At 38.9% G+C, this 14988-nt stretch overlaps 1 protein-coding gene across 1 annotated transcript; it reads left to right on the top strand.

Moving 5' to 3' along the window:
- The first annotated feature begins 5755 nt into the window (after positions 1-5755).
- LOC104472516 (alpha-1-antiproteinase F-like) lies at positions 5756-14181 on the top strand. Its single transcript, XM_010088225.1, is given in 5 exon segments — positions 5756-5825; positions 5828-6259; positions 9799-10069; positions 12669-12816; positions 13993-14181. Coding segments are annotated over 5 exon segments (1110 nt in total).
- Positions 14182-14988: the final 807 nt, after the last annotated feature.

Raw genomic sequence — 14988 nt, 5'->3', positions numbered from 1 at the left:
AAGTTAAGGAAATTACTGACCAGGATGCTGGGGACGTAAGATGTGTGGGCTGCTGTCTGCTCCATTGAGTGATGAGAGAGAGGACTGAGAGATTAAGAAAGTTCTTTGGAAATAAAAATTAGACATTGAAGGAAGAGAACACTTCAGCTTTTGGGGGGTGGTGTTTGTCAATTTCTTGGTTTTTTGTTTCCATACAGTTTTTTTAAGGGTGCTTAATATTGGCAAATCTATTCTACTGAACTCAAACACTACATGCTGGTGAGGCTCTAGCCCAAATGATGCTGTCAGGGTGAAGCTCCCACGTGGAGAAAAGCTTCAGATAGTTTTGGGACCAGAAACTGTATAGCTGTATGCTTTCTGAAAGTGCCAGCCCACTCCAAGCTATCCCAGTCACTGACAGTTTGGTGAATTCTTCAATCTGCTTCTTGTGTAGTGTGACGGATTTACTGGTAGGAAGTCCTGGGACTAAAAGGATTGTGAAAAGTCCCGTAACTAAACAGAGATGCCTTGGAGTGCTTTCTGTCTCTATAGGTCATCTCTAACAGTGGTCTACCTACTGAGCAGTAATTTTTGAGAAATTCTTCAAGACCTGAACCATTTATAAAAGGTTTTTTTTTGGAAACAGGTGTCCTAAGTCAGATGGATCATACCTTACAGGTTACATAGGTTGTACGCTCTCCCCTATTATATTTTCGGGAGAAAGTGCTGCCAGCTCTGGAAAAGTACAACTTAATATAAATTTGTTTTCCTGTCCCTGTTGCCTCCCTTTTTAATTATGGTTATGAGGAAGTGCTTTAGTTTCAATGGGACAACAAATTAAGAAATTCTTCTATCTCTTTGAAGTTATATGCGCACCTGCTATCTGTGGTCTAGAACAGAATAAGGAGAGGCTCTGGGGCCTTGTTTATGCAGTAAAATTCCCTACTTGTGCCACCGGTGGTTACTGGGTATAGCAAAGAGGAACCTTGCCTAAACAAACCTCTTTCAACCTCTGCTCAAAGCAGATGTATTTACACTAAATTTTGCCAGCTGAGGCTTTAAGCACATATGAACAATTCAGTGCTAGCTGAGCCTTGGGAACTTTTAGGAAAGTCCCTAGTGTAGGTGAGGGAATTTCATGTTCACTATTCATATCATATCTTCAACACATGCAATGTTACTCTGGAATATCTCAGTCTTACAAATTGAAGGAAATGGCTGAATTATTTGTAAATCAGTATTCTGCTTATAGTTATGATACAAATAATTGTTTATAGTTGTTGAAGGTTTTTCATCAAATACAGAAATTATGCAGTTGGGTCAGGAACTGCTACATTTTCCTTTGCCTTCCTTCCTCTCAAGGCTTGACACTGGAAAGACATGGAAGACAAATTTGGACTTTCTTTAATACTAGTGTCCAGAGATTCATATTATTCACATAAATTGATCCTGTACTGATTTTCTCTGCTTTCTTTCCAATCACAGGACAGGCTTTTCCATGTTCAGTAGCAAGCTTTCTCCTGCAAGTGTCCTGAGGTGTGGTCTAGGTGTGTTCAAATCTAGCTTAGTCATTCATCTGTCACCTTGTCATTAGCATGGCGTCTGTATTTAATCGGGCTTCCTTCTGTCCTTCATCAGAAATCAGGTTTTATACACCATGAGAACTGCAGCCCATTATTAAAAGTTAGCTCTAAGTGAGATTCTTGGCTCTTATTTATACAAGAAGCAGTAAAAATTGTGTCTCAAGTACTCTTTCAGACGAGTGCTATGCTTGAAGAACACATTGTGTGTGAGTCCAGTATACTACCTTCTATTTCTCAAGCTTTAGTTTAGAAGCAACTGGTTTAAGAATTTTTTGACAGTCTGAGTTGCTTGGTAGTTTGTAACCATCAACAACTTTCACTGCTTGCATCTTTGCTTCCCAGAAAATATTGCTGAGTTATTGCTATGGTTAGTATTTCAATTGTGCTTAGAAACAGCACCAAGATCAGCACTCCATCTATTTTGTGTTGTAAGGGTTGGTCACTCCCTGAAAATGCTTGCATTTTGAAGGGAAAAGGGGGGAATATATTATCTTTCTTTTAGAACTGGAGACATGAGATGCTGTGCTTCAGGGTCTGAGGCTTCTGGTGAACACAAAGTTGACCGTGAACCAGCAATAAGCTCTTCCAGGAGAGGCAGCCAACAACATCTTAAGCTGAATTAAGAAGAGCATCAGGAACAGGTCAAGGCAAGTGATCCTTCCTCTCTACTCATCCCTGGTGTATGCATCTGGAGTGCTGCGTCCAGTGCTGGGCTCCCCAGTGCAAGAAGGATGTGGGCATACTGGAGTGACTCCTGTAAAGTGACACAAAGGTGACTGAGGGAACGTATGAGGAGAGGCTGAGAGAGTTGGAACTGTTTAGCCCAGAGAAGAAAAGGCCTGTGGGGAACTTACCAATGTGTATAAATACCTGATTTTTGATGATAAGAGTAAAGAAAGAGAGAGGCTCTTCTCAGTGGCATCCAGTGACAGGACAAAGGGCAACGAGCACAAATTAAAATACAAGAAATTCCATTTAAGTGTAGAGAAAACCTGTTTCAGTATCATCAAACACTGAAACAAGTTGCCCTGAGAGATTGTGGAGTCTCCATCATTGGACAAAGTCAAAACCCCACTGGACACTGTCCTGAGCAACTTGCCGTATCTGACCCTGCTTTGAGCAAGGAGTTGGACTACTTGGTCTCCAGAGTTCCCTTCTTCAATGCTTCTGTCATTCAGCACCCACCAGCTTGCCCCAGCAGTTGCAGGTGTTCGTTGTAGTGAGCAGAGCTGAGCACAAGACACCAGGCTGTCTGATCTGACCCAGATGAACTTGGCACACGGTCAGAGGGGCTTGCTCCCCACATCCCAGATCACAAGATAGTAAGCTGGTCTAAAGATTTGCTCTATTTAACACCCACGTTCCCAGGCTTCTGTCCCCTGTCCCCAGGCCATGCTTGTAACAGGGATCACCTGTGTGCAATGACATCCCAGCCGCTTTCATTCTTCCCGGGGCTCAGGGCTGTGTGAGCATCCCAGGAGTTGCTATCACAGCTCTTGCTGCCAGCGGATTCCCCTTGTGGGAGTGGATAGTCAGGCACATTCGCAGCAGCATTTGCTAATGTAGCAAAACAATGTTTTAAGCCCTGCACCTATTAGAATCATCACTGGCTTCACCTGGTGGCAATGAAGCGCAGGCATAGATATGCAGGAGGCAAGCAGGCTAGGTCACAAAAATTCATATTGTCCCAGTGCATCGAGCTTTGTCCTCCTGCCTTAGTATCAGCAATGCCATAGTCACTGGAAGCTATGTTCAAGCTATTCTTTTGTAGTTACTACTTCTGATGACTCTCTTGTTCATAAAATAGTAGATTTGGGTAACTGGGATGTGTATGAATGTTTGATATTAAGAAGCAGTAGGTTCTGTTTGAGGAAAATTGTTGTGAATCTAACCAGGGCTATCAGATAGTCATGAATAATAAAAAGTCACGTGTGAAATATATATTCAGCAAAGTTAGGTGTCCAGTAAAACTAGTTTTGACATTGTTTACACTACCTAATCTCTAAAATTATAATGTGTGAGTCACAGCCCTTAGATGATCTTAACCTTTACTAGAGGATACCCTGCTTTGTGTTCAGCAGCACAAACAACTGAGCAAGGACCTGTGCAGACCTGGTGAATACAACAGGACCCTTTTGACTGTACTGTAAGTAATGCATTTTTCTTCTGAGGAAAAATTGTCAAATGTTATATGCAGGATGACAGTTTCTGAATAATCAGTTGAGAAATTATCATGTTCATATTCAAGTTACAATTTAAAGCTTTTTGTATTGTTTTATTATGTTTTTGTTTTTTCAAATAGTGAGGATAAGTCCTCTGTGAGGTAGGCACATTTATATGTCATAAGTCTCTTCAGGAAAATTGTATCTCTAAATGTTTTGGAGAGTTAAATAAAATAAATGGATGACAATAACAGATGTAGGGCATGAAATGAAATGGATCTGGGGACTTAAGGATCACTCTCTAAAGCTTCTAGAGTGTTTGGAATAAAAGGAAGTGTGGATAGAGGTAAAGGCTAAAAGAATTAGTGCAATTGTGGAGCAAGTCACAAACAAATCAGAGAGTTAAAATTTAAATATATTCTAGATATGGAAGTGAACTGTCTGAAAGTGGCTTGTCATGGGGCTCAGGCCCTTCCTAGTGATAGTAATATTGCTGTAACCATGATATTCAAAGGTTGTTAAGGAAGCAATACTTGTAGCATATATTATTAAAGCAGAGATCAGCATTCTGAGTTCACTGAATTTGGGAGAACCAAGATGCTGGAAAGTGGAGAAAACATGCAGGGTCGTGGTGGGAGCTGATAAGGATTCAATGATTTTACAAGGCATGAGAGTCTGAATACTATTCCTCATAGCAAGCCAGAAATCGAAGATACTTTTCCCCTTTGAAAATCCCTGCATTTTCCTCTAGATAATTCTTTGTTTTATAAAGGGTTCTGTCAGTAAAGTTATTGTATACCACAGGAGGATATTCTGGATTTTCAGATTTTTCAGAATCAAGAGTGGTACAGTTAGCATTAATTTCTAGAGTTAAAAGTATTGCCACAGACGTGGAATCGATGGTTTTCATGATGCTCTGGAAAAGGCTTTCCTGTCCTACCGGTATCTTTTAGTATCTTTTTTTCCTCCAGATTTCACTGATTCATCTTCACGTTTTACCATTGAAGCCTTCTCTGCCAAAATCACAGTTTCCTATCTTTCTGATGATAAACATCATGATTGTTCTAGAGTTTTCTTATTTTTTTTAAATTATTTTTAGGTAATTTGGTTCAGTCACTGGGCTGGACATGCCTTTGCATGCAGCAGACAAACTTGTTTCCATTTGCTGTTCCATGTACATACTCATTTTCCTTTTCTTAGTAGAGTAACATTGTATTTCCAGGGTCTTAATAACTTCCTAATTGCTCAAAGCATATTTCTTTCTTTTGTTAGTTATGTGGAAGGTTTTTTTTTTAAAAAGGATGCTCAATCATTCAAGCTTTATGGAATCACTGTAAATGTTCATCACCTTCTTCATTACTAAGTGCATTTGCTTTCTCTCTGGTGCCTGCCAATATGTTTACATGCAATGCATTAAAAATTTATAATATTTTAATTCTCACAAGGGAAGAATATGATGCCTTTTTTGTGCTTTGATTTTTCATCTTGATAAATTTAACTGACTAGCCTTGACTTACTAGCCTTACTTTCTGCTCTATAGGCCTATACTTTTGACTTACAGCTTTTTGTCACTTAAAGCCACATCAAAAACAGAACACTGGAAACAAAACAGTTTCAAAGCAATTGTAGCCTAACCTTAATGAGGACATCTGTGGTATTACTTCACCCTTCTTTAACTTTAGTTTTTATCCTTTCATAACTTCTTCAGTAGATTGAGTAATTTTCTGGAGTCTCTTTCCTTGAAATAGAAATCTGGTAACCCTGAATTTAAATGGCTTGAAATCACTCATACCAAGCCAGCTCTGTACAGTGAAGGGACTAATTTACTGTTGAGCACAAAGTAAAAAAGATTTGTAAACCAAATGTCATTTTTCTTTTTTTTTCTTTTTTCTTTTACAGACTTATAGAAACATGAAGATATTATTTTTCCTGTGTCTTTTATTTGTTGGAATTAATTCCAGCAGTGATTGCTATGAGCCTGATCACCAAGGTGTAAGAAACCAAAATCCAAGAGGCCCAGCAAACCAAAACATGCCGCAGCAGACCGTAGGGAACAGTGTTTGTCAGTTTGCATGTTGTTTCTACAAAGAGATTTCTTCTCATGTAATGTTTTCTTCTCTCCTTTGAGCATCTCTACTGCCTTTGCAATGCTGACTCTGGGTGCCAGATCAGACACTCAGGCACAGATTCTTAGGGTCCTTAGCTTTAACCCACGTGAGATTTCTGAAAATGAAATACATGAAGGTTATCGGCAACTCATGCAAACGGTAAACAGAAAGAATGAGGGGTTACAGCTGAATATGGGAAATGTCCTGTTTGTGCTTGACCGACTGAAGCCACAAGATAAATTTTTAAGTACTCTCAGAAACTTCTATGAAGGAGAAGCTTATCCTATGAACTTCAAGAGGTCTGATCAAGCCCAGATAAAGATCAACAAATATGTAGCAGAAAGAACCAATGGGAAAATCAAGGACCTCATAAATAATCTTGATCCACTTACTGAAATTCTCCTTGTTAGCTATATTTACTTTAAAGGTAAGATATACATGTATTTTTCTGCTTCATACATTATTTCCTCAGGTCAGTCTTGGACTTCACCACCTTCTTTTTGCAATATGGTTTTGCAGATGAACTCATATCTTGTTTTGGTTTTGGTCCTCACACTTAATTGTAAACAAATCTATTGGAAATTATGTTCTGGTTGACATTGATGATAATTTCTAGCAAAATTCATAGTGACTTTTCCTCTATTTTCTATTATATATATAGTTCTTTCCTGCTTCCTGCTGAAGATTAAGTAAAATATATCTTGAAGAAGGCACCTCTATTCAGTAATGCATCTAGTCCTATATAATCTCGTCAGGTTTTAGCACTTTCTTAAATGCTTTGTTGGCTAGGAATTAATTTGAAATCCACTTCAGCATTTTTTTTTTGTTTAGCAAGTTTGCAGTTAAATTCAAAGAACACTGTTGAAGTTAAACTTAGCATCTTACCCAAAAGGAAATATGTTTACTCAATAGTTTTGCTGCTACTCAGTATGTTCCTGTGTCCACAGATAAACATGTAACAGTAGCTTTAGTTTCACAGTCATATTCTCCTTTTTTTTTTTTTACTAACTATGATTTTACTGACAGTATGGCTGTAGTCCTGCTGTCTTTAGAGGCATAGGTTTTCAACCTTTTTTTCTGATTTGCAGATTCTAATATTTTCCAGTGAAGAGATGGACCCACCTGTATCAAATACAAGCCCAATGACAATAAGCTTGTTTTTCTTAACTAACTTATGCAGTCTGCTTAGATACAGTCCACAGATCTTCCCAGAGCTTTTCAGACTACTGATCTAATGAGAAGAAGAGGAGCAAGCTGTAAGGCTCAATCAGTGTCTGAAAACAGATACTGCGTCTTCTTTCAAACCTTCTCTCTCTTACTCATTTTACTATATTCTGAAAACAAAGCAATTGTACTCAGAAAAATAATATTCTGTAATTTATCTGATAAAAATATCATTAAGTTTTTTAATTGAAACAGATAAGACATATTATAAATGCTATTCTTTTGAAAGAAATAGAATCATAGAATGGTTTGGGTTGGAAAGGACCTTCAGGATCATTGAGTTACAACCTTCCTGCCATGGGCAGGGACACTTTCTACTAGACCAGGTTGCTCAAAGCCTCATCCAGCCTGGCCTTGAAAATACTATTCTTTTAAAGCTATTAACCTGGATGCTTCCACTCTCCTCCCAAGTATAAGTCATCCCCTGAAAATAATTCAAAACCATAGTTTTCTTCTGGTTTACTTTTCATCTGTGCCTCTGCTCGCTATGTTAACCTCTGAAGATCTGGCCACAGCTAAATGGAGCTGTTTGGGATACAGATGATTGATGTTTCTTAATTCTCTTGAACACATACTTGTTTTTCTCAAATAATAATGATTTCAAGATAGGCTTCCATTTAGCATCAGGCAAATCTTTTAAAACAGGCCAAAAAGCTGTTGATTTCTCTTTTACGGAAATATGTTTGAAGAAGGAGCAATAGATTTAGTAGCACAATGGGGACAAAAGCCTGAGAAACCTTGTATTAAAGGTAACTTTGTATTACAGATAACTTTTACACGTTCTAAAAGGAAGTTTTGTTTAAAATTAGGTGTTTGTTCTTATTACAGAAATGATTTCCCAGGTCCTCCAAAGTTGGTGGAGATTGTTTTAGCTCTTCAATTTTAAATAAAATAGATTAAAGAATAAAATTAATAGTAATAGTAAGGATTTTTATCTTTAAATTGAAAGTAAATTAATGCTAGTTGATCTAGAGGCTGGGATTAATCTGGAGAGGATCTCTAAAGCTCAGGTACCTCTATAACCTGTCTATACTTCTAGGCTCTTGTTCACTCTCTGTGCTTTACAACGTTCTGTGCAGAGTACTGTTGACTCTCCTACCTGGTTTTTGTGGTGTAGTGTAGGAGTCCTTCCCTAAGGACAAAAGTCTGTCAATTCTTTCCTGGCTCTGAGCCAGGAGTCATGCTATTCTGCTACAGTGCACCAGTCCCTTATGCCCTAGACAAGCTGATCACCACAAAGTATCATACTTTGAGGTAATTTTTCCACTTGAACGCTGTGAAGCATTTGAGAAAGGTTCCATCCCTAGAAGGCAGCCTCCTAAGAGAGTGGAGAGCATAAGAATAAGAGTTCCTCTGGAACAGGAGGAAAGGATTTATGAATATCATCTGTCTCATCTGTGTGCTAAATCCTAACATCCTACGCAGTTTTTAATCAAGCAAAGCTCTTCCTGAAATCCATGTCTGTTTACCCTGGGCTGAGCACTAGATAAAGGTTGTTTGAGTGTTTCTGGACTTGTGTTGTTCACGTTTCTGTGATTTTTTTTTTTTTTTTCCTTAAGCATATCAAGGTAGAAGTCCTGCCTGTTGTACAACTGATGATAGAAGAAGTCACTGTTAATGAAGAAACGTAAAAGTAGCAACTTTTCCCATCTTCAGAGTATAGGCAGTTGTCAATCTATATTTTCAGAGCCCAAGACATGCACTAACTAAGGCTTTTTTAATACTAAATAAGTACTGTTTATGTCTATTTCACAGATGGTGGAAGCAGCAAACGATAATTATTTTATTTGTAACAAGCTGCCTAGTAATCATTGTTCAAATAGAAGTCAGAAGTCAAAAGGGGCTGCATTTTGTTTCATGGTTTTCTTGGTGGCACTTATTTTACTTATCATTGTGTCTTTTTGCCCACTAAATTTGATAAAAATTTAGTTTTGTTCTAGAAGGCAAAGTTTACTACAGAGCAACACCTCTTTCTTTAAAAATACCAAACCAAAACATCCGTCTCTACTCCCCCAGTTTTCACCTTTCTAAAATCTGCTCAGCCTCTGAAATGGATGAGGTGGGTAGCTGGAATTTGGCTTAGAAATTCCTCTCCACTGAGGATAAGAATCTTTCAGAGTTTCAATGCAGACCATTTGTTTCACTATGACTAAGCGAGGAGCCTTTGGAAATTCAATATTGTGAGTATGACAGTAAAAAAAAGTTTCCGTTGTTGTTTTGTTTTTTAACCCAGCAGTCTGGTAGCATTAACTTCTTCATTACTTTATTGGCTGTCAACTGAAGTGACATATAAAATCCTTCTCTCTTCAAGTAACCTGAATCTCTTCATTTCTCTGGAGAATTCATCCCACATGTCACCTTTCACAGGTCTGTTTTGGTGTCGAAATAAGGAAAGGAGAGAATCTTTCTTCTTCTGAGCTCTCATTTAAAGGCTGTAGCATGTGAGCACTTTATAGGCTCCTTAAAACTGTTGTCATGGAGGAAAACTAGGACACTTGGTGTCTCATCTGAATGAAGGATATTGCAGCCTTGCTGTAAGATCTGAGGGAGTTTTTTACATCACATGCTACCTACTGTGTGTTGCTATTAAATTATTCTGAATATTCAGGAAGATCGAGTGCTCATTGCAAGCTGGTTTGTCATTGAAGCTGATACAACTGTACCAATTTCTGTCCTCTATGAATGTGTCCTATGGTTTCATGTCCTCAAAATATCCTATAACTCTGTCTCTTATATTTCAAGCTGAATGGGAAAAACCCTTTGATCCAAAATACACTAAAAAGGGCAAATTCTTTGTGGAGGGGAACAAGGCTGTTGAAGTCCCGATGATGTTTGGAATGGGCCTATTCAAGCATGGCTATGATGAACAGCTGTCTTCCACTGTGGTGCAAATGGATTACAAAGGAGGTGCGTCGGCATTTTTTATTCTGCCTGATCAAGGAAAAATGAAGAAGCTGGAGGAAAGATTCTCTTGTGAACATTTGTCAAGGTGGAGGACACTAGTCTCAAAAAGGTAAAATTATGCAGTTCTTGGTCAGATGGTAGGCAAGGAGACACATCAGTTTCAATCTGCTGGGCTAAGACACCAAATCAGGATACTATTTTTACTTCTGTTTTAATCTACAGAAGGATACCCACTGATCAAAGGTGAAATCTGGCTCTCTGGTGTCCCTGTGTTTTCACATTCAGTACTACGTGAAGTGAAAACCTTCACAGCTTTAGGACTTCTGCCATTTCTACATTTTGTTTCTCATTTTCAACTCTCCATAGCCCCCAGTATTCTGTCTTAAGACCTCTTCTGACTTTTCTTGGAGAGGTCTTCTGCCTTCTCCTATTCACAAGTAAATTCCTACCACTTTCCTTCAGCCTTTTTTCTTGTCTCTTACTTCCTTGCTGCCTATTATGGTTACCAGTAATTGTACGTTTAATGCTGAAACAATGACTTTTATTTGGCCATTGTGATGACAAAGCTCAATGATGAGGGTATAGAGCAGCTGGCCCAATGCAGAGCCACTATATTCAGGCCCTCTGAAGACTTAAGAAGGCAAAATTGGAATAAGCTACACTTGCTTCGAGGTAACTTAGAGACTAGAAGGCAGAAAGGTGATAAGCTTTCTAAAAACAACTTTAGAGTCCTTCCATTCAGTATCGTGTGTATTAGTAGCCTTTGATGGGACAAAATACATGTCTTTACAGCATCAAGCCCTTGTGTTCATTCATGAATCTGATGTGTCATGTTAGAGACCTTCATGCATACCCATATGAAAATCATGGTTTAGGTAATCCATAGTCAAGACAAAAGTGACATCTAATACAGAAAACCAAAACTAATGTCATGCTCTTAACTCTGATTCACTGTTAAATCTTATCAAAAGACTCTAAAACTTTTTCCATCCAAAAAAAAAAAAAAAGACAGAAAAAAGTATGTAATTCTCTGTGCATCTTCACAGTTTTGAAACTTCTGGGAACAGCTATGTGTTTGGTGATTAAAATCACTATAGGACAAATAAGATAGTGAATCAAGATACTTATGAATCATTTTTTTCAAAGAAACACCATTGCCTTTAAAAACATCAAGAAAGACACTAAATACAATTGAAGGGATTTTTATTTCCTCTCCCCATCCCTTTCCCCCTTCCCAAAATGGAGTAATCTACCTAAAAGCTATGAATGGGAGATGTAAAACAGTTAATGTAAAAAGGCATCACTGTCAAAGATGAGCTTGTTTCATTCAGCTCCCCATTTTTCATCATGACAGTTCTCTCCTGCAAAATAATGACAGAAACTCCTCCTTTTCCCTCTAGTTTTCAAAGCAACTGCTTGCCTTTTCTATTATTTGGACTCTCTGGGAGGTTTTCATAAATGGGTTTGATGTAGGATATGGAATGAGAAAACATCACTTTCTCTTCTAGAAAGTGTACCCCAGTGCTTCCTGCCTGGTCGCATTGTTGCTGTCTGCCTACGTCTTTCCCTTTCCTGCATGTTGAAAGCAAGTGGGGGCTTGTGAATGAGTCTCTTTATGCAATAGCAAGATGGATGATTCAATGACAGTTGCATCCTCACTTGAGACAGTAATCAGCACAGTCAGAAGTTAGGCAGAAGTAAGAAATCAGCAACCTGTTATCAAGCCACTAGCACTCTCATTTGTGGGTACCAGCCAGACTTGGCATTAGATGCTGTGCTAGGCTGGAGGTATGGGCCCTTTCCTTCCCACTTGTCCACTGGATGACTTGTTCTTTGGCCAGCTTCATTAAGTGCTCCATATCTCACTGACCTGGAACCCTGGACAGTTGTCCTAGTTTCTCGCCAGAAAACAGCACCTTCTGTCAGCATTATCACTAACCTCTGACTCATTATGCTGCTTCTAGCTGTAAATTTTGGTTTTAACCTTTGAATTGTTGGATCCTAACTGAAAGAGCAAGGAAGAAATGAGGCAGAAATACAGAGCTTTGTTTAATTTGTGGAAAGCAGCAAGCTATTTCCTTTCAAAAAAATATTGAATCAATCAGACATTGAACTTGACATAGAAAAAGAATTATCTGTTGAGTAAGAAGATTCTGTCAGTGTGTTTTTCTTTTTCACTTTGCCATCTATGCAATCACCACCACATATTGTCCTGCTCCTTTGATATATCTTTTTGTCTTCTCTATCCTGATTTATATGATAAACAGACAAGGTCAACATTTTTTTTTTTCAGAAGTAAAGTGACGTTGTCTGAGTTGGTCTTTTTTGTGCCCATCCTGCAGCACCTAAAAGAATCACTTTTTCACAAGGTGAATCCTGTGCATCCTCAGTAATGGGGCATGATTAGGGTACTTCCAGCAGAATACATAAAATACCACTAACTTCTGAAAATGTCAGATGGAGATCATTAGGGAGGTACAGCTTTACTATTGTGCTCAATAATTGCTGTGTCAATCTTACTGTTCATGTGTTGGCTCACTGCAAACTGTAAGCCAGCAACCTACAAACCTAGCCTCTCAACCAGCCTTCCAACATCATTATAAGCCTTCTTTTCTTCAAAGCAAATCAGTTTGTCGCTCAGGAGCCTGTGTTATACTGTGATATACGATCAAAAGTTTCACCATATTCTTGCACTTCTTTTCTGGCAGCTCAGCAAATTTGTATCTTCCGAAATTCACTCTTTATGGGACATATAACCTAAAAAATGTGTTATATAAAATGGGCATCATAGATTTATTTACTGATAAGGCTGACCTGTCGGGGATCACTGGGCAGCCCCAGCACAGAGTTTCCCAGGTAAGTCATATTGCTTTTTGTTTTATGGGCTTGTGGCTACTGATACTTACACCACTTTCTTTACAACTCTCCATAGTGCGAAACTCATGTAAAGAGGCTTTGCTTCACATGAAAAGGCAGCTGTTGGCATACAGAGTATTTCATCAATGTTACTTGCACTGTCAGTGCAATTGAGTTGGAGCAGGTGGCAAATCTGTAATTTTTTAATCTAGGCGGCCTTTTTGATCTGTATGGGGCGACTTTATAAAACAGACGTAACCAAATCATTGTCTCTCCACACCTTGGTACCCTCCTGTGGCATCTTGTTACACTTATTACATTGCTTCTGTTTATGTCTACCTTCTTTAGTCTGCCTGTGGGCAAGCAGGGAGCTGTGGGATGTATCATTACTTGTGTGTTATGGAGGGGAGAGGAAAAACAATGCCTGCTTTTAAACTGTTTGTGAGAAAGGAAAATGAACGTATTAAAAACATTTGGCTTTAAAGCCTATGAGCAATGAGTCTCACTAGTTCCAGGCCCAGGCAAAAGCTACCGATAAGTCATACTTCAATAAAAGTAGAGTTTAAACTGCAAGCAGTGCCTATTTCATTGTCTAACATGACCAGAACAACTGCCTCCATGACCTCAGGTGGAAGTTGGTGAATTAGGGTCTGTGAATATCTTGATTTTACAAGCTAAAGCTTACGTGTTTCTCTGCTCCAGCCCTCCATTTCTGGCCCTTCTCCATTGCTCCCATTTTTTCCAAGATATTAAGAGACATGACAAACAGAATTTCAGGATACATTTCATTGTTCTAATCTGCATGTTAATTCTTCAACTATATGAACTTGTAGTAGACAGTTATATATGATCTTGCTCTCTTAACCTTTAGCCCAGCTTCACAGATTTGCATGAGGTGAAGCAGGGAATAAGAAAAGAAACAAGGCAAATGTTTTCACTGGCAGGGACATGCCCGTAGACTAGGGATGGGCTTTTCCTCTCTGGGGCTAAGAAAGCTATGCTGCCTGTAGCTTGCTGTGTTTTTTTTCCAACTTTGCCATCTTTGTGCAGTGGACTCACATCCATCTGATGCTTGCTTCTTATCAATAACTTCTTCAGGCACTTTTTAGCTCAAGTTCTTATTTAGGTGACTAGTTTTGGACCCCTTTGACTTGTAACATGTCTGTTTCTTCACAGGCTATTCATAAGGCTGTGGTAAATGTGGATGAGACTGGCACCGAAGCAGCAGCTGCCACAGGCATGGAAATAGTGCCTATGTCTGTTCCGATTACCATTACATTCAACAGGCCCTTCATAATGGTCATAACTAGAGAAAACAGTATGCTCTTCATGGGAAAAATTATGAACCCTCTGAGGAAGGATTAAGTTGATTTAGCAGTGGTGATCATCATGTACCTAACATGTTCATCAAGTGTTTGACCTGATGAGTATGGCATGGCTATAGAGGGCTCTCCACCTCTTAACTAATGTTTACTGTTTTTTGTAGATAATAATCTTCATCAATTTAAGTTGCCATAGTTGCATGTTTGTTTGGGCCTTGGTTTTTTTAATTTTCTTTTTTTTTTGGAATGTTGCACTCACGCAGAACTGTCATTAGATCTGGGACAAAATAAGCCTGTGTGATGCTGACAGCATAGGTACATCTTCTAGCAGGGAAGATGAGGAGCACGTGGCTAGAGAGGGTTGTGTGAGACTGCTTCTTCCCTCATGGTTTTTTTTTTTTTTTTTTTTTTGCATTGACTGACAAATGGGTACAAGTTATGGCACTTTACTACTTGTGCCCATTTTCCTACCAACATGAAGTTCGTATCTAGCATAGATCCTAACGTCCATAATGCTTATTACCTTGCATAGTACCATTGTTGTACAGTGAGTCTATTACATCCTTGCCTTTCAGCTGCTGTCCCAGCTAGGCTGCTGCAAAGAGGTCCCAAGGAAGGTGTGTTTTTTCCCTGCAGATAAATACTGGCCTGCCCAAGGTTCTGTGAAAGTTTACAATCCAGACTCATTCCAGGGCAAACATTAGAGGGTCTAAGAATTGGGTCTGAGAAAAGAAGAGGCAGATCAGATCTCTGCAGTTCAGTGCCCTGGACCTTTATAAATCAGATACACAGCTCAGAGCAGCCAGAAGACTGCTCTGAACCTATGCCTGCTCTTCTAGCCTATACCTGC

The sequence above is a fragment of the Pterocles gutturalis genome, unplaced genomic scaffold (assembly GCF_000699245.1).
Source record: "Pterocles gutturalis isolate BGI_N339 unplaced genomic scaffold, ASM69924v1 scaffold5767, whole genome shotgun sequence".
Taxonomy (NCBI): domain Eukaryota; kingdom Metazoa; phylum Chordata; class Aves; order Pterocliformes; family Pteroclidae; genus Pterocles; species Pterocles gutturalis.
The sequence above is the reverse complement of the archived record's forward strand: the minus strand, read 5'-3'. Positions and strand labels throughout refer to the sequence as shown.